Source organism: Ursus maritimus, unplaced genomic scaffold (assembly GCF_017311325.1).
Source record: "Ursus maritimus isolate PB19 unplaced genomic scaffold, ASM1731132v1 scaffold_26, whole genome shotgun sequence".
Taxonomy (NCBI): Eukaryota; Metazoa; Chordata; class Mammalia; order Carnivora; family Ursidae; genus Ursus; species Ursus maritimus.
This window is the reverse complement of record NW_024425119.1, coordinates 20,468,838-20,489,269: the sequence shown is the minus strand read 5'-3', so window position 1 is coordinate 20,489,269 and position 20,432 is coordinate 20,468,838. Positions and strand designations below refer to the sequence as shown.

Genomic DNA, 20,432 nt, shown 5'->3' with positions numbered 1-20,432 from the left:
TTTCCATGCTTTCTTTCCCATCACTAACGGGACGCCTTAGATGTCGTTTCCATAACTTCCTGGGCTAGGTCTGGTCTGGCAATAACACACTGTATACTTAACCTTGCAATACCACAGTTTTATTTTTAAAAAAGTGTTTCTTATTTATTTAATAGTTTCCTTCCTTGCTAGACCTAGAGTTCTAGTAAGACGGGAGGTAGGTCTATTTGTAGTGCAATTTTCTCCAACCACATATGAGACACATAGTAGACAGTAAAAAAATATTTGTTGAAAGGGTATGCTAATCCAAGCCTTAATACTTTTTGTTACAAGAAACAGGTGCTCAGTGGGGCTGGTGGAAGCAAGAACATCAACCTGTTGGTTTTCAGGACTTCATTTTCATCAAGGCTCAGGAATTGTACTTTTTTAGGCTTAAGACAGATATCTTCTTTTTACAAACGAATCATTAAAAAAGGAAATGCACTCTTCAAAAGTCTCACATTTGCAAAAGAATAAACAATTGTTATTACGTGACCAAGCCAATGTAATCGGTAGGGCTTATCTAAGTTTATTAAATGCCCTCAGGATCTGTTTCCCAGATTAGCCTCTGCTATCTGCTGTTCCAGGAACAACATCATGTGTTGTTGATTTTTTTTTTTAAATTTCGACTCTAACCTTATGTCCTTTTATAGCATTTCCTAAGGAAGTTTGCCTGTATTCACATCCTCAATAAGAGCTATTGAATATTCAGTATCAAATGCATGTGTATGAGTCTGTATTTCCAGATTTATAGGATGCATAGTAATGGAGATCTAGATCTTACCTACGCTTTTTGTTTTGTATAAACATTAGGAGTATCCTTCATTCCTGCAAACCGTCTTTGGAGAAATCTGCTCTCTGGTTTCTACGGCTTCACTCATGTAACTATAGCATGATTTGGAACAAAGTTCATTGCTTTAAAAAAGATATACTTGACCCAAAATCCTACTTGGCTCACACCTACAAGTGTCCTCACTGATATCTCTCCAAGAAACACAGCTCATTGCGCTTAACTTCTGCAGTTCTCTCCACGTCAATCTCTGCTCTCATTTTCAAAAGACTTAAGGTAGGAAAATACCCAAGTGTCCGTGAAAGTTGCTATGAGCTAGTGGGACTGAAGGCATGATTTAAGAGATGATAGAAGACTACTTGTTTAACTCGAGTTCACTGACCTTTTGTCTGTCCTCTGGGTAATCTCTGTTTTGTACTTGCTGGGAGAATATAAGGAGTAGCAGCGCCTGAGGCAGCTGCCTTCCAGATTACCTTGATTTAGGGAGGAGCGTGCTGGCTGGAACTGGAGGTGTGTGCCACGTTGGGGAAACACTGCAAATGCCACTCTGGAGAGAGCGCTATGACTGCAGTTACGGAAGGAGGGCTGTAGCAACCAGCTTTAGATCTATGTGGGAAGAACACTGTGCTAGATCCGTAATTGGGTGATGCAGGAAATGAGCTGTTTGGGGAGAGTATTGAAGCAGGACAGGATACGGAGAGGGAAAAGCAGAAAAGATGATTTGGGCAGTTGGAGGAGCAAAAGCAAGGATATTGAGGTGGTTAGTGCAGGGGGTTGTATCGGAGTTGTAAGTAGTAGAGTTTGGTTGGAATATAAGGGGTCAGTGAGGATGAGGCAAACTTTATAAGGACCTTAAATGACAGAGGAGTCATGAAAAATGTATGAGTGTGGTAACAAAGTCTTTGGGGATGAATTTAAGGAAGATGAATATAATCTCTGTGTGTAAAATGGTTTAGGCAGAGAGAGACCTTAAGAGGTTGATACAATAACTAATGGGACTCTCAGAGAGACGGAAGGCAGAGAGAAAGGAAAGAGGTGGATGGACGTCATTGCTGAGTGTAACATAAATGATTTAATAACTGCGAGGATGGAGGAGGAAGAATAAAAGAAAGTGGGCAATGAATTCATGATTAGTCCAAGGCTTTAAATCTAAGTTAGCAGTGCAATCAAACAAGGAATTGGTAGGTGGGGCTAGAGACACAGGGAAAGAGGAGTATACTATTATGCTAATATACTATAGATATTTCAATTATTATTATTATTATGCCTACAGGGCTCTAATAATAGATACTTTTTTTCAGAAGAGGGAGTTTAGATTTTTAACAAAGTCCTAAAGAGATGGAGAAATTTTTTCCTACTAATATTGATGTTCTGGGTTTTCTCTACTGCCCTCCAAAATTATGTCTAACCCTTCTTGTAATTGTGAAGCAAACATATTGCAACTGCTTGCTTACTTATCTCTACTCTGCGGTGCTCTCTGCTCCTCAAGGGAGGCAGGGCAAATCCTCACTAGATCCCCAGTACCACTGGGCTGGCGGTGGGGTGGTAAGAAATGCAGTCATTATTTTTTCCATTAGTTTCTTTATCAACATAAAAGGGATCATCAAATACTTAGCTGAGAGAATAGATGTGAGGTTGAGTAAAATGCTTAGCCTGGTGCTTGGCACATAAAAATTGCTCAAATTGTCTCTCATTATTGTCGCTTTTCATGAATAGAGAAGTGAATCCTTGTGCGTTCCAGGAAGGCTCATAAAGATAAGAAGGTTTTCTATTTTCCCCTTCTGGCTCCTTCTCCAGCCAAATAATCTTTGTAATTGTGCTATTTCCCAATACTTTGTTATTACCTAAGTTATGACTTCACAGTCTGGACAAAGAGTGAGCTGACACAATCTGAAAGAAGAGAGGCTCTAACCACCTGTGCAACAGAAAGTTTGGGTTTGACAGTTTGAAGAGTGATTTCATTAGCTCATGGCTAATGGAATAAGGAAATAAAGTTAAGCTGTAATTATCTTAGACCAAAAGCTGTATTTGGCACCATGACTCAGCATCATTATCTGCATGTAAAAATATTTCTGGAAGTTATCCTGGTAAACAACCAGATAGTGAAGTGACTCTCCTACCATGTTTCTCAAACTGGGATATGTGTATCGGACACTTGAAACAACAGAGTAATCATGGAGGATATTCCTAGTGTGTGGATTTTACTTGAAGATTTGAGAAGATACACTTTTTTCACTGAAGTCAATCTGCATATATTATTTGGTCGTTCAACAAATATATATTGCATTCAAGCAGAATGTCAGATGTTGGGAAATACTGATTTAGAAAATGGATTTTGGGGGTGCCTGGATGGCTCAGTCAGTGAAGCGTCTGCCTTCAGCTCAGGCCATGATCCCGGGGTCGTAGGATTGAGCTCCACGTTGGGTTCCCTGCTCAGTGGGGACTCTGCTAATCCGTTTCCTTCTGCCCCTACTCCCCCCAACTTGGGCTTGCTCTTGCTCTCTCTCAAATAAATAAATAAAATTTTTTTAAAAAGAAAGAAAATGGACTTAGTAGTAGTACTGGGTTCATCAGGTAAAGTGCAAAATTCACATGCATTTTTAAGTTGAAACATAAGACGACAAGAAATTTTGGTTTTGAGGTGGGTTCCTTTGGATGAAACTGCCATGTCCTTGAAGGCATACATTCACTCTGCTCAAGAGCTTAGGGTGACTCTTGGGAAGAGCTGGGGAGGGAAGTGTGGAAAGCTGTAGAAGTGTGAGAGCAACGTGCCGTGAGGTGCTTCACCGAGCAGACACAGCAGTCTTTCATTCTTACTCTGCCCGTGAGCTGCCACACTTGTGAAAAACTGGCAGCCTTTAGGAGGTAGATATTGTCTTCGTTAAAGCTGGATTCAGTTCCTGGCCCAAAGAATCGTCTTTGCTTGTGGCCCCTGAACACTGGTGGTGCGAGAATGATTTTTCTCTTTGTTATGAGTTCAAATAGAAAGTCGGAAAGGGTTGGAGAAATCTCTCTTTACCCTTCTGCACCCTGTACCCTGAAAAGAATGCCTTGTTAGATATACGGAAGAATGCCAATAGTTTTGACACACCATTTATTTGACTTTGGAAGCTCTATGTAACATACATGGTATAGATAAGCACATGCACACAAGATACACATCTGGGGTTTTACGTTTACTTAGATGAATCCAGAGAAGTATTAAAATAGACATATTTAAATATGCTTTCTAAGATTTAATCAGAGATACTATACAACATCAATGAGAAATTACTTCTAGAATTCTGCCTACTAAATTCTTAAACATTTAAACATATTAAAGAAGTCAGTTTTAATAAAAATAACTGATTACAGAATTCTCAAAGGGAAAGCAATTATCTGACCTTTACTGATACTTAATTTAGTGTAACATCTCTGGATATCTGTTTAAAGAATTATATAGGAAATACATATAACTAGCATATCAGATATGAATAGCTTTCTTTAAAAATATGTGAACAGTTTACTTTTTTGAGTCATGTAATTAATATCCTTGAAATGTTTACAGTATTAATCTGACGAGCTATTTACATTTACTCCCAATGTAAATAATGTAATCAAAATTGTTACAATATTCAAATTAGCAAGATCTAAGCTTATTTATTTTTAATATGTGTTAGAAGCAAAAATAGTTTGGGGTGCCTGGGTGGCTCAGTCAGTTAAGCATCTGCCTTTGGCTCAGGTTATGATCCCAGGGTCCTGGGATCGAGCCCCACTTTGGGCTCCAGCTCCACTTTGGGCTCCCTGCTCAGGGGGGAGTCTGCTTCTGCCTCTCCCCCTGCTTGTGCTCTCTCTCTCTCTCACTCACTCTGTCACTCAAAGGAATAAGTAAAATCTTAAAAAAAAAAGAAGCAAAAATAATTTTACTCTTTCTAGTTTGAATAAATAAAATGTATAGTTTCCTCAAGTATTTCATTTAATTAATAACAAAAGTATGAATCACTAATTGTGGAGATATTTAGATTTACCAGCAGTCCTCTCTTTACTAAATCTGAACAATGTTGGAGCCAGCCCAGTCCCTTTTATTTTACAAATAAAGACTTGAGGTCCCAGTCCCATTCTCTATCTACTTTGTTTTCAATACTTGATATCATTTACATAATTTTTGTTTGTTTGTTTCACCAAGTCCATGTTGAATCTGCACCGAGATATAAACAGCAGATTTAGATTTGCCTGCTCAACTCAAAAAAGCCCGTGCTCATGAAGTTAATATTACTGAGATTACATCGAACCCTTCACATTGCCTACAGAGAGATCTTTTAAAAGTGAAGATCATTGGGGGCGCCTGGCTGGCTCAGTCGGTGGCACATGTGACTCTTGATTTTGGGGTTGTGAGTTTGAACCCTACGTTGGGTGTAGAGATTACTTAAACATAATAAATAAATAAATAAATAATTATATATAACTTAAAAAATATATATATATATATAAACAAGGCTCATAGCATCTCATGCAAGCTTACAAAACCTCAGAAGAAGCTCCATATTGTTTACCTTGAAATATATCCCAATCACAAACCGGTCTCTAACAATCCTTCTAGCTCACTATATTTTTATTTATGCTACATTAAGAGTTCAAGCATGCAAGATCTTATGAACTTTTATGAGGCCACACATGTTGTTCTTATTGCTTGGAAGATTTTTGAGCCTCCTGTCCCCATTCTGGATGGTAATGGAAAGATTCTATATCTTGGCTGCTGCTAGTCACATGGCAGTATATATACTGTCAAAACTCACGGAACGGTTAGATTTTACTGTACATAAATTTTACCTAAATAATTCCTACTTTTAAAAATCTGAATAATCTCCACATACTTGGCAATTAAGACATTTGTAAATAACCAATCAAAGACGTTTCAAAGAAAATTAGAAAATACAAAGTCAATGGTACCAAAATTATTTTTAAGCTAAGTAAAATTGACAAATATCTAGCAAAACTGAGCAATAAGAAACAAGAGAGAAAATGTAAAAGACCAATATTACAAATGAAGGAGAGGATATCAGTAAAGATCCTATAGACCTCAAAAGGATACTAAGGAAATATTATGAACATCTCAGTGCCAAGACATTAAAACAAGTACAAATTCCTTGAAAAGCATAGCTGTATAAACTGACACAGGAAGAAATAGAATATCTGAGTACCACCATACCTAGTAAAGAAATTAAGTTTTTATTTTTTTTATTTTTTTTTTTAAGATTTGATTTATTTATTTGACAGAGAGACAGCCAGAGAGAGAGGGAACACAAGCAGGGGGAGTGGGAGAGGAAGAAGCAGGCTCCCAGTGGAAGAGCCTGATGTGGGGCTCGATCCCACAACGCCAGGATCACGCCCTGAGCCGAAGGCAGAGGCCCAACAACTGAGCCACCCAGGCGCCCCAGAAATTAAGTTTTTAAATAAAAGTTATTCTACAAGAAAAACTCCAGGCCCACATGCTTCTACTTTAAATCTATCAAAAATTTGAGGAAGAAATGATAATCTTACAAAATCCTTTCAGAAAATAGAGAAGGAAGTACTTCAAAATTCATTTTATGGGGCCAGCTAAATCCTGATTACAAAATATTGCCAAAAACAGACAAATAAAAATCCCCCCAAACCCAAAAAACAAAAACCAAAGAAAGGAAGACTATAGACTAACGTCCATCATTAAAACAGATGCAAAATTTCTAAATAAGATACTAGTAAATTGAATTCAGGAATATATAAAAAGGAGATGATATCATAAACAGGAGGAATTTATCACTGGAATGCAAGATTGGTTTAATGCTCAAAAACTGAACAATTCATTTGGGCATATTAACAGAATAAAGGGGAAAAAACATATGATTAGCACAATAGATGCATAAAAGACACTTGACAAATTTCAGTGCCTATTCATGATTAAACTCTTTCTCAATAATAAGATAAACAACCCAATTAAAAGTTTGAACAGACACTTCACAAAAGAAGTGTCACGGTTTTCTATTGTGGCATAATATATTGTCACAAATCTAAGTGGCTTATAACAATACCCATTTATTATCTCATATTTCTACAGAGCAGAAGTCCAGGTGGGCTCAATGGGGAGCTTTGCTTAGGTTCTCTCAAGCCAAATAAAGGTGTCCACCTGCCTGGGCTCTTATTTGGAGACTTTGAGGAAGAATTCACTTCTGAGCTCATTCAGGCTGTTTGACAGAATTTAGCTCCTCATGGTTGTAGAAATAAAATCCCGGTTTCCTGCTGGTTGTTGGCTGGGGGCCAACTCTCAGGTTCTTGCCTCATGGCTATTTCACCTGAGCAAGGAGAACCTCTGTCACACCAATCCTTCTCATTCTTCACATCTACCTCACTTTCTCTTCTACCACTAGCCTGAGAAAACTCTCTGCTTTTAAAAAGCTCAGGTGATTAAATTAGGGTCCCCTGGATTATCAGTTGACTTTAAAGTCAACTGATTAGTAACCCTAATTATCTTTGCAAAATCCCTTTAGCCAGGTAACATAACATAATCACAGGAGTAACACTAGGAGCAAAGGTCATAAGAACCATCTTGGAATTATGCCCACCACATGAAAATGTGTGAACCAACAGACCCATGAGGATATATGCTCCAAATCATAAGTCACAAGGGAGAGACAAATTAAAACCACAGTCAGAAACCTGTCCACACCCAATAGAAGAATTGAAATTAAATATTGTCGAGACTGTGGAAAAACTGGAACTCTCATACTGTTCTGAAAGGAAGGAAGGAAGGTTTTAATTTCTTTGGAGAATATTTTGGCAATTTCTGTAAATTTATATGTATAATTACCATATGACCCAGCAAATCCACTGCTTGGCATTTACTCCAGAGAAATGAAAACTATTCTTATAAAACTTTCATTGATGCTTTATACATCATTATCAAGAACTGGAAATAACCCTAATATAAATACACACGGAAGAATTGATAAACAAATTGTGGTGTATTCATACAATGGGTTGTCAGCAATAAAAAGGGATAAACTACTAATGCATGTGGCAACATGGATGAATCTCAAAAATATTAGGCTTAACCAAAAAAGTCAGACACAAGAGAGTACATACTGTATGACTACATTTATATGACACTTTCGAATAGGCAAAACAAATCCGTAGTGATAGACCTCAGATCAGTGGTTACTGTAGGTGGGTGATAGTGAGATTGACTGATTAGAGGGACAAGAGAACTTCCTGGGGAGATACAAATATTCTATACCTTTGGGGGTCATGTTTATATCAAAACATTTTCGATTTTACATGTATAGTGGATTGTTTTTATTTTCTGAAAATTATAATTAAACTTGATTTTAAAATATAACGTATGGATTTCTAATGAAAAAAAGATGTTTGTTTTCTTTTATTATTTAATACAATTCTGGAATTTGGAGTTGACAGAATATAAATAAGCTATCTGAAAGTGGCAAGTAAGTTGTCTTAGCCAGTTTGGGTTGCTGTAACAAATTACCACCTAGGTAATTTAGGTAAATTACCTAGGTGGTAATTTGTTGACTGGGTGGTTTTAACCACAAACATTGATTTGTCACAGTTCTGGAGGCTGGGAAGTCTAACGTCAGGGTACCCACAGATTTGGTTCTTGGTGAGGGCCTCTGTCCTGGTTTGCAGATATCTGTCTTTTCACTCTGTCCTCACAGAGTGGAGAGCAGAGAGAGCAAACTCTAGTCTCCTTCTCTTCTTATAAGGGCACTAATCCCATCGTGACCTCATCTAAATATAATTACCTCTCAAAGGCCCCATCTCCTAATACCATCCCACTGGGGGTTAGTTTTAACATGGGAGGTTTGGGGAGAACACAAACATGCACTCCATAATACAAGTGTAACACTATTTGCAGATAAAATCATATTTTTTGGACAGTCATGGTAACATGGTAAAACATTACTAAGATTATTGAGAAAGCTTAGGAAAATGGCTAAATATAAGATAAATGTATAATCAGAAAATATAAACAAATAGTTCATTCTTAGCAGTACAAAATAGGAAAACAAAAATCTAAAATTTGTATGATTGATCATATCAAGAAATGTACAGACATATAAATTTGAGAGTAAGATAAAAAGGAGGCTTATGTAAATGGGAAACCATCTTTCTGGATAGAAAGAACACTAAAAATCTGATTTTTTGGTAAATTACTTCCTAAATTTAATGAAATTCCAATAAAATGCCCAACAGAAAATAGCTAAGAAAATTTTGAAAAGAGTAAAAAGGGGACTGGCCCTCCCAGAATTAAAAATATACTTTAAAGCTATAATAATCAAATTCATCTGATCATAGTAATATAGTAAGCAAAAATTGTAAGAAAGATCCATTAAATGGGGCACCTGGATGTCTCAGTTGGTTAAGCATCCAACTCTTGGATTTGGGCTCAGGTCATGATCTCAGGGTCCTGAGACTGAGCCCTGTGTTGGGCTTTGCACTGAGTTTGGAGCCTGCTTAAGATTCTCTCTCTTCCTCTCCCTCTGTCCCTCCCATCTGTCCCTCCCCCCACCCCGGGCTCGCTCTTTCTCATAAATAAATAAATAAATAAATAAATAAATAAATAAATAAATAATTCATTAAACAGAATAGTTAGCCCAGAAACAGATCTTATAAAATAATAGTAGGTATACAACAAAGATGGTATTACACATCAGGGCAGAGGAAAAAGATTGTTCAGTAAATGGTATTGGTGTAGCAAGTAAAATGTTAACTTAAGTTCTCAACCCATGGCATATGCCAAAATAAATTATAGAATAGAATAAAAAATTAAAAATCCTTTATTTTTTTCATTTCTGATGGTTTAATTTTTTAATTTAAATCCAATTGATTAATTTATAATGTATTATTGGTTTCTGGGGTAGAGGTCAGTGATTCATCAGTCTTATATTATACCCAGGGCTCATTCTTTCACGAGCCCTCCTTAATGTCTATCACCCAATAACCCCATCCCCCACCTACCTCTAGCAACCCTCAGTTTGTTTCCTATGGTGAAGAATCTCTTATGGTTTGTCTCCCTCTCTGATTTCATCTTGTTTTATTTAATAAAAAAAAAAAACCTTTAAACAAATATAAATAAGGGTTAATATTTATTAACTAAAGCATAGAAGTAGAGTGCACTAGTAAAAGACACCAAATTTGCCTAAGTAAACTTCCCTTAGAAGAAAGCACCAGGAAGGTAGGGACCCTGGAGGTCTGACTCATCACTAACCTCTGTGACCTACAGGAGATCTAGCCAGTGTGTGTGTGCTTTTTTTTTTTTTTTTTTTTTAAAGATTTTTATTTATTTATTTGACAGAGATAGAGACAGCCAGCGAGAGAGGGAACACAAGCAGGGGGAGTGGGAGAGGAAGAAGCAGGCTCATAGCAGAGGAGCCTGATGTGGGGCTCGATCCCATAACGCCAGGATCACGCCCTGAGCCGAAGGCAGATGCTTAACCGCTGTGCCACCCAGGCGCCCCCAGTGTGTGTGTTCTAATAAATCTTTATAGAATGTATGAAAACAACTGTTTTTAGTTTTTGTAAAAGCAGCACCATTATGGTTTTCTTAAATGACAAACTGGGGGAAATATTTGTCATGTATATGTAAAGATTAATAGCCTCTTATTAAAAGTTCATGCAAAATCATAGGAAACTTTATTAAGACCCATTAGATGGACACATATATGGACAAGCTATTCACAACAGAGGAAATACAAAGATTAATGAACATTTGAAAAAATATTAATATGAATAACAAGATTGCATGCTATCTGTCAAATTACAGGATTTTTAAAGATAAATATGTATATTCAATGCTGGTTTGGGTGTAAGTGTAATAGGTCATCTCATACAGTTTGGGGGGAGTTAACACGAATCTTTTAGACAAGTAATTTTGTATTCTATATCCACAGCCCTAAAAATACTGCTTTTGACCCTGTAATTACTTTTCAGAAAATGAACCTTAAAAATTTATCTGCCGCAAAGAAAGAAGAAATTTTATTTTAAAGTTCATCATAGGATTAAATATGGTAGTGAAAAATCGGTAACTATATGTCCAACAATAAGAAAATGGATTTTAAATTATGATAGCCACACAATGCATTATGCAGCCATTTAAATGATTTCTATAGAGATTTTAAAATTCCATCAGAAAATAATTGTTTTAAAAGGTACTGGGAGGAGACAAATTATTTTGTGATTGCCAACAATATTAAATATGCATAGAAAAAATAGTAACAATGGCATATATTACCTTTTCCTGAAAGGGCAGGCACTCAGCACTTTAAAGGGATTATCTCATTTACCCTCACATCAAGACTACGAAGCAGTATGTATATGTATATGAAGCCATATGTGTATGTATATAAGTCACATATATATGTGTATATTTTATCTTTCCCTATTGAACAGGTGAAGAAACTAATAGGGAGATTAAATAGTTTTCCTGAAGCGTTTGAGCTGAGTGAGGTAGCAGGGTTTGATAGCAGGTTGGCTCTTGCGTCCATGCTTTTACTCACTGTTAAAATGCAACAAAATGTTTTCAGTTTTATAGGTTTGGGGGCCCATTTGTCTCCCTTATACTTTTCAATAATTTCCAAAGTTTCTACAGTAAGCATGACTTACTGCTGCAAATTACTATTACCTTAATAATAGTAATATTTTTTTTTAAAATCCCAAAGTCAACCTGATTTTCTGTAGAACACTCAGATATCTGGGGATTATCTGCACCCCCTATTTCCAGGTGTCTCTCCCCAGAAGCCCTGAAGAGCCCCAGGTCCCCCTTCCGGCTTGTTCACCGGGTCTTCTCGGGTTCCACCCACAGTACCCGGATCCCGGTTCTTGAAGCACGCTTTCTCTGTGCGCCTGCGTCGTCGCAGACAGCTCCAGGGTGCAGTTGGCAAACTTTCAAGCGCCGTAGGACCAGAGTCTTCGGGACCCTCCCAGATGTCGCCCCGCGAGGCCCCGCAGACCTCTAGCGGCCGAGGGTTCAAGCTTCAGTCGCTGGCGGAGGCCCGGCACTCAGGCGGGAACGCAGCGACCTTCCTGAGAGTGAGGCGCCCGCGGGAAATCCCCGGGGCTCGCAGGGCGGGGGTCGGCCTCCGGCCACCAAGTCGCAGAGGCCGGGAGGCCGCCGGGTTCAGGGTGCAGCAGGTCTGGGAACCGGCCGCGGGTTTCCGCGCTCCTGGAGCGGTGCCCCTTGGCGTTCGCGCACGGAGCCCGGGAGGCACCAGCCCGCCTGCCTACCGTTCTTTATCAGATTAGGACAATTGCTGAAAACAGTGGTTATTTCAAGCTGATTGAGCACTGGCCCCTGAGAAAATCGAGTGTTGGTTAAAGAGGGTTGCCCGGGGACAAAATTTACGGCTTGAGTCCTGGGGGCAGTTATTGTGGGGGTGAGTGGACTTTAAACACGTTATCTCCGTGACAGTTATTTCTCTCTCTGGTCGGGAGCAAGAGTGGGGGGAACTGTTTGTGCAGATGTGGGAGCCGAAGTCCCACTTTCGGGGAGCTAGGGTAAGGGTCGCCTTTCGGAAGCGCGGCGACTGGTCCGGAGGGGTAACCAAGTTTTCCGGGTCGCTGGGGCAAGTATTCGATTTGAGCCCGCCTCGCTCGTGTGAGACATTCGCACGCGCCCATTCAGCCTGGCAGCGGGGTCCTCTGCCTGGAACGAGCCCTTCATTTCCCAGATCCGCTTCCTTTTGTGGTTAATAAAAGGGAGCATATAGAACCTGGGGAAAAAATTGGCAAGTGCGAGCGAGTACCTTGCGTGTTTTGGCGCCTGAAAACCTGACTCCAGAGAATCTTTGAATCATACATTGCGAGTTTCAGTGTTTAATGAAGTTTAAGGGAGGCTATTACTTGTGTTTGTAAAATCTTCGCGTCTCGCGCCCCAAGTTTGTCGCCCCAGTACGGAAAGCAGGGCCGAGCGGGGGTGGGGAGGGTCTCCAGTCCCAAGCACTGCTGCACTCGGGGCTTCTGCCCAGTTTCCTGCCTCGGAGTTGTCGTGTCCGCCCCAGCTCAGAGCAGTTTGTGCAATTTAGAAACCCGATAGGAGGCAGCAGCTGATCTCCCACCACCCTAAAAATAATCCGCTCCGGCGCCCTGCGTGCTTCGCCTAGGGGAGGAAAACTGCCTTCGGAGTAAGTGAGTCCGTATTTTTTTACACAAATATGATTTAAACATTTTAAGAGTAACTGTAAACTGTCGATTTCGGCAAGCAAAAGGCGCCCGCGCACCCTCGCAGCGCTGCCTTCAGACTCGCTATTTCTAGAATTAAGGCACCGGGCCCCAGCCGGAGAAGAGAGGGCGTGGGGATCAGGTTTCCAGCTTTACTTATAAAACTCTGCCGGCTCCTACTTAAAACCGTCCGGGAATAGTGCAAGGAGTTATTATTATTTTTTTTCTTTTAGACGATCTCCTGTATTGTTCATGAAGTAGTTTTCTATCTGCTTAATTTTTGTTACTCTTTACTTTTTAGGAGTTCTGCGTCTGGGCTTGAAATTGACACTTAAATCAGTGTAGGAAGCCGGTGTTTTGAAGGTAGTGCAAGTGCACGAGTAGGGGTTTGAAGCAGCATCAAGCGACCGCCCAAGGTATTTATTTTTTGCTTGTTTGTTCAATTTGGGATTAAAAGAAATATCCTTTTGGCGTGTCTGAATCTTATCTGTCGACTACCATTTCCTTTAGTGTGCGATGGAACTTCAGCGGGTGCATTGAGATCAGGCACTAAATCAGAAGTCAGTGGTCATTTTTGCTAGTGATTTTCCTACTTGGATCTGTCATTCATAGAGAGATAGGGAGACAGACATCTTTTGCTTCCTATTTTGTGAATCATAGACTGAATGAAAAATTTCAAAGAAGTTATTACATTTGTTTAAGTGATCTATTCCTGGAAATGCCCTAGATAATGGTGCCCTAAATTCTTTACAGTGTCTTGTTTCTCTCTCATAACATATAGTTAATCTCCATGTAACTAAAGAACGAGTGACTTTCTGTGTAAGAATGAGTTTTTATAGTGCTTTTAGCATGTTTTCTTCAGGTGTTTCCAGCATGTTTTCTTCAGGTGTTTCCAGCATGTTTAAGTTCTCGGAGGTTGCTACATCATTAGAACTGACACTTTCTTCTAGATGAACGGGAAAGAATGCTACTTTTTACTTTACTTTAGCCATCAACTAAATCAAAATTTTATAACTCCTGAGGGTATGGAACTTTCTAGAACACATTTCAAGAATAAAAATACTGAGAGGGGGATTCTTTCCATGAAGCCATACGTTTGGGCATCAAGGAGTATTTTCCTTCTATGCTTTCTGCTTTGCAGACCATCTCTATAATCAAAGTTTCACTTTGACATTTGTCTTTAAAGTTCATTCAGTCCGAACTGTCTGCTGTCCTAAACACTTGAACATCTTTCAGTGGGTTTATACTTGTGGGAAGAAAAGTGTCATGTCCTCCTATCTGGCTTCTTTCCCCTCTCTCTCCTCCTGGATGCTTGGGCCTCCGTCAGTGCTTAGTTGAAGAAGACAGCCCCAGAAGGGGCAGGGCTCAGGAGCGTCACATGACTGAGTTTAGCCAGCAAGAGCTGCAATTTATACCGTTCCCAAAACGTCCCTGACTTAATCATGCTTCTGGGAGGGAAACCCTGAATGACAATAGGAGATTTAAAAACTAATTGAAAGTCCTGATTGTATAAAATGCCTTTGGCAAACACGGTAATTATCTACAAGTTCGTTCCTTCCCTCCTTTTTGCCCATGTTGAGTTGTAAGATGGGCTGACTGTTAGAATGTGCCACATGTGTACTGTAGGTTTGGAGAAAGAAGCTAAGGGTCAGAGAGGAAAGGATGGAGGAGGAGGAGACAGAAAGAAAGAAAAACAGGAAAGATATAAAAAGGGGTAGCGAACAGGTTGGGAGCCCTAGGGCATGTGAGGTTAGAGATTATGGTAGAAGAAAGAAATCATTCTAAAGCTTTCACTTTACTAATCTGAAGTATGCACCTAGTATGATTATATCATTGTCCATTTCCCTGCCTGGTAGATCATAAGCTTTATATTATACCAAGAGCTATTGTGATTAGTGTAGTTTGATTCATACGGTCTAAGACCACAGGTACTGCTTGGCATGTGCTCTCTTGGATTCCTAGTGCTTAGCACATGGTCAGCATCAATAAGTATTTTTACAGTTAATGAATGGCCTAGAATCCCAGACATCAAGCACGTGGCTGGAAATGTTCTTTGACTTTTGCAGGTTGCTGTAGTTCTCTGGTATCTTCTTTCCACCGTTATACACATTTATCCAAAGGTTACTTGACTGATAGGTTTGAGGATTGATTGAACATACCATGTAGGCAATGCTTATTATAGCTAATGAAGTCTATGTTTTGCAAATTCAGATTACACTTTAGTATCTGGCTCAATGATAACGATTAAATATCTATCTGTATATAAATGTGGCCAATTGTAATATTATAATTATAAACCGGCAAAAGTAAAAATTATTTTGTGGTTCATTCTAGGAAACAGTTTATACATGTCTTTCAATAAGAGTGGGTTCAAATTTCTTTTTATCATTTCTACTCAATAAAAGGGATAGTCTAAAAAACAAAAGAAAGTCTTAGAAATTCCATTACTAGCTGTTATTTTTCAGTTTGTTTTTTTTTCTATTTTCCCCGTCTCATTGACGTACATTACTGTATAAGTTTAAGTTGTACAGCGTGATGGTTTGATTTAGATGTATTGTAAAATGATTACCACACTAGCTTTAGTTAAGATCCATCACTTCATATAGCTATAGTACATAACACAAAACTTCCATTTTACTGTTACTTAAAAAATCTCAAGCCCTTTTTAATTATTTTATGAGGCTTGGAGACTTAAGAGTTGCTAAGAATTTGCCAAGTATATACCCTCATCTTGAGGGTTTTTTTTAATATAATTTTTTTTTTAATGAGAAAGGTCTCAACTAGAGATCATATCAATGATGTTCAATAAAAGGGCTTACCGGAAACAAAATGTGAGAGGAATTCCATATAAGAATTTACGGACTGTAAACACAGGCTTTTTAACTAGCTGTTTTATTCATATAATGCTTTATAAAACTTTTGCTTGAAATTTGATTTCTCCAATAGTTTACCTACTGTTGCCAATCTTTTCTGTGTAACATTCTTTGTTTTTTTCCTAGGGAAAAATATTGTTCGTGACCATTGCTAAATCATTTCTCAATGAAAGGGAAGAGAGAAAAGGTACTAGTTTACTTATTTATACCTTTACCAACCTTTAATAATCTAACTCAAAATCTAGCGTGACATAAATGTGGAAAAGAGACCAAGTGCAGTGAGGTTAAAATTCTAAACTGCTACTTCTTTTGATGACAATGGATAACATGTTTTGAAAAAAATACATTGGAGGCGGCATGCTGCAGGGGGAGAAAGAGTTTAAGTCAGGCCCATGGGTATGGATCACGGCTACCCTATTGGTTGGCAAGTTACTGAACCTCCGCATACTTTCCTGTAAAATACAAATAACTAGCATTGCCTGGCTGTTCTAAGGACTAAAGATCGTGTATGCAAAGTGCCCAGCATTTGGCAGGTAGTAAGTAAATAGGAGGCATAATAAAAGAATTTTTCAGCAGGCTCAAGCTCTTCAGAATTTCACAGTGGTATTTTTTTAATTTTTAATTTCTATTTATTTATTTTTTGATGTAAAGTTCGATGATTCATTAGTTGCGTATAACACCCAGTGCACCATGCAATACGTGCCCTCCTTACAGTGGTATTTTGATGGAGCAGATCCTTGTTCCTGTACCATCTTTCTCAGCACAACGAGAGGAATTCATTTAAAATGTGAGTCAGACTGGGTCACTCCTGCGATTAAAACTCCCCAGTGATTCCATGTCACTGAGTAGAAGCCAAAGTCCCAACAGTGGCTAGCAAAACCCCGGGTTACCTTGTCCTCAGCTTACTCTCTAAATTTGTCTATTTTTCTCTAATGTAATGTTGATTTCCAATTTAAAAACATTTTTTTTGTTTCGAAACTTGATTAGGGTGCATTTCATGTAAGAATATTCTCTGACTGTGGGACCCAAGTGATTTCATTAAGTTGTCATTTGAGTTATATTTAATTTATCTGAAGCATTTGATTTTAATATTCTTCAGAGGAAGGCTGATTTCTGTTTGCCGCCACATCGGCCTTTGTGTATTAGTATTCCTTTGTACAGTTAACGAAAAGTGGTGGTATTTTGCCCAGCATAAGTAATTTGCTAATGCATTTTCAGTGAAAAAGGACGAGAAAGGATTCAATATACACTGTCTTGTAGTATTAGTCAGTTGTTTCATTTTTTCTTTCTTTTTCTTGCTATATCACTATTTTTGTTCTTTGAAATCATTTTAGTCACACACACACACTTCTTTAAGGTACCACCATTGGTAGATATTAATAATCATGTATTTTTCAAATTAAAATAAAATATTTTTCTCTGAAAAAAAGAGATCGCGAAGAAGTGATTTATAGAATGTATAAAGCGTTCATAAGAAACTCTCAAATGACTGTGGCATACAGTTTCCTATTTCCTCAATTGTGAAAATAAAGGGGGTTAATTTTATAATAAGACCTCCTCCTTAGGGCTATGATTTTATGAAAGAGAATTTAATAATGAGAGACTATTCTTTCTCTTCCTTTTAGAGTAAGTCATATAAGAAGAAATGAGCCTTTCATTCTGTGGTAACAACATTTCTTCATATAATATCTACGATGGTGTGTTGCAAAATCCCTGCTTTGTGGATGCCCTCAACCTGGTCCCTCATGTCTTCCTGTTGTTTATCACTTTTCCGATATTGTTTATTGGTAAGTAATCTATTCTTCTGTATTTCCTCACCGAATATTTATTTTAAAGGTCTTGTTGATGGTTGAGATTTGGTATAATGTTGACCTAATTTTCCCAGCATGAAAACTGATCATATAAATCTGTCAGAAAAGAACAAGCAAATTTTTTGTGCTTCCCAATTATTTATGTTCTTGGCATAGGATATTATGTAGATAAAACAGAAGTCACGTGTCTTCTTAGAAATGGACTTAAGTAGCAGCAGCAGTGTTTTAAAAAGAGGAAAAGAGAGTCATGTGGGATAGATCTAAAGCATTTGTTGAGCACTTGCTTTGAGCTGGTGAAAAGAATGGAAAATGGGTAAAACACAGTACTTGCCTGGAATATTCACTGGAAGTGTCCAGTGAAACAGATGTATCAAAGTCAAGAGAAAAATGACTATCCCACACTGTAAGCTCATTTGCAGGTACAGGAACAAATTATCCTGGGCATTAACTTGCTAGAACAACTAATTCTTGGGGCTAGCGGGGATGATTGCATGGAAAGTGACATGTTGAGGGACCTGAGGACATGCAGCATGCAAGTTCAAGTAGGAGTGATAAGGGTGTGTTCCAGGTAAAGAATACTTATGCAAACAATTTGCAAAGGAGCTAAAAATACAGTTTTGTCTATTATTTTATAGTTTACATACACACAAAATCCAATTATTTAAAGCAATTATGTATAACTTCTATAACTTCCCCCAAAACAATCAAAATAGACCTTTAACTTAAAAAATTTTTTTAAATACATTTCACATATAAAAATGACAGAGACTAACATGATAAACATCTATTGAGCTGGTCACCACTCATCTGAAGGAATCTAATGGGAAGACTATAAGTGAATCCCTCTGTGTACTATTTCCTGAGCCTGTTACTTTTCCCACATCCCGTGTCCCTATCCCTTCAAAAGAGGTAACTACTCTCTGAATTTGGTGTTTAATTTTGCTTATAAATAAATTTACTTATAAAAATAAAAGAAAAAACCATCAGACTGCTTTTCTTAAGAAAACTAGCATATCTTCATGACCTGCTTTAAAAGAAGGTCTACAAATAATTTATACGCTTTAATTTCTTCATTTAACAAATATTAATTGAGAGACTACTATGTATCTGGCATTGTAACAGTGATCAAAAAAATTTCTGTTACAAGATATATCATGCCGAAGCCAACGAAAATCTTGGCACATAGTTATTCGTGTTAAGCAAATATATAGACAGTAAACATAACTGTGCTAGTGTGGCCATATATAGAAACATGAGTTGTTGTTTATATGGTTGGTATACCTTGTAGGACATTAACAATGCCCTTTGGCCAAAAGTAGACCATACTTTTTAAATCCCAATTTGACAGTTAATAATTCATTTTTGATACTCAGCTAACCTCTAGAAGGCAATTACTGTGACAGTCTTGTGTGCATCGGTAGCTTTGAACACAGGCTGGCAAAAGGGTATTTGAATCAAGTGGAGTTGGAGTGAACATTGTCAAAGGGGAATGGTGGAGGAAAATACAGACTATCTATTCTGTTCATCTATCGCATTGGCTACTTGAGCTAGTGAGAGATCATAAATAAATCTCAAAGAAGTATCAGGCATAAGGAAAGCTTGCCTGCAAGAGTTTACAGCATAAATTTGAGTACAACATGTTATATGTAACTAATCTTTCCATAATGAAGTTCATTTGGGAACAACTAACACATGAATCAATTTTCTTTTCAAAGACTGCTTCAGGAGTCCCATTAGTCCTTACAGAAATTCCTTCCTGCAATATTTCGAGCACAAACCCCGATTCATTCTTGAAGTATGTGAGGCTTCTCTACAAACGAAACATTTCTTTGAGAAAATATCACTACCACTGTTGAATAGCACTGGCCCAGTCATAGGTTATAATTTTTCTCACATGATATGCATATGATTGAGTTGACTCAACTAATGAGTTCTACATTTCATTACCAAATATGGCTCTTTGCGTTAGTCCCCCCACAGATCCCATGTTTTGAAAGATTTTAGACACCAAATTGCTTTTATTAACATCATCATTAATTTGGTTTCCTCTTAAATGAATCAGAGACCTGTCAGTAAGAGCTCTGATTAGCATGAGATAACCATGTTGTCACCCACAGTTGGCCTTATTCTTGAGCAGTGCAACAAATGTCAATGTGTTAACCTAGGCAGTCTTGTAAAAATTCATTGAAATTGAACTGCTATCTTTTTTTTAACATAACGAAAATAGACCGGGATTTTCGTTGCTACCCTAGAGAGCACCTCTCATTCCTGTTTCAGGAAATCTACCATCCCCCAAATGGTAGCACAATGCGAATTATTTCCATGATTACATTTATTTATTTTTTAAAAATTTTTATTTATTTATTTCAGAGAAAGAATGAGAGAGAGAGAGCATGGTGGGGGAGGGTCAGAGGGAGAAGCAGACTTCCCGCCGAGCAGGGAGCCCAATGCGGGACTCCATCCCAGGGCCCTGGGATCATGACCTGAGCTGAAGACAGACACTTAACCGCCTGAGCCACTGAGGCACCCACCATGATTATATTTACTCCTCTTATTTCTTCTCTTTTTCTTTTCAGGGTGGGGAAGTCAAAGCTCGAAAGTACAAATTCATCACAACACATGGCTTCATTTTCCTGGACATAACCTGAGATGGATTCTTACATTTGCCCTTCTCTTTGTGCATGTTTGCGAAATAGCAGAAGGCATTGTTTCTGATTCGTAAGTGACACAACATAGTTAATACGATTACACTAT

The 20,432-nt window shown here is 38.2% G+C and overlaps 1 protein-coding gene across 1 annotated transcript in view; it reads left to right on the top strand.

The window, feature by feature from the left end:
• Window positions 1-11,765: 11,765 nt before the first annotated feature.
• ABCC9 (ATP binding cassette subfamily C member 9) overlaps window positions 11,766-20,432 on the top strand; it is a 130,357-nt gene continuing 121,690 nt past the window's right edge. Inside the window, exons 1-6 of the mRNA XM_008693117.2 lie at window positions 11,766-11,866; window positions 13,296-13,410; window positions 15,994-16,054; window positions 16,519-16,654; window positions 17,493-17,654; window positions 20,255-20,396. Coding sequence (XP_008691339.1) covers window positions 17,513-17,654; window positions 20,255-20,396 — 284 coding nt within the window. The 5' untranslated portion in view covers window positions 11,766-11,866; window positions 13,296-13,410; window positions 15,994-16,054; window positions 16,519-16,654; window positions 17,493-17,512. The remainder of the gene's footprint in view (window positions 11,867-13,295; window positions 13,411-15,993; window positions 16,055-16,518; window positions 16,655-17,492; window positions 17,655-20,254; window positions 20,397-20,432) is intronic.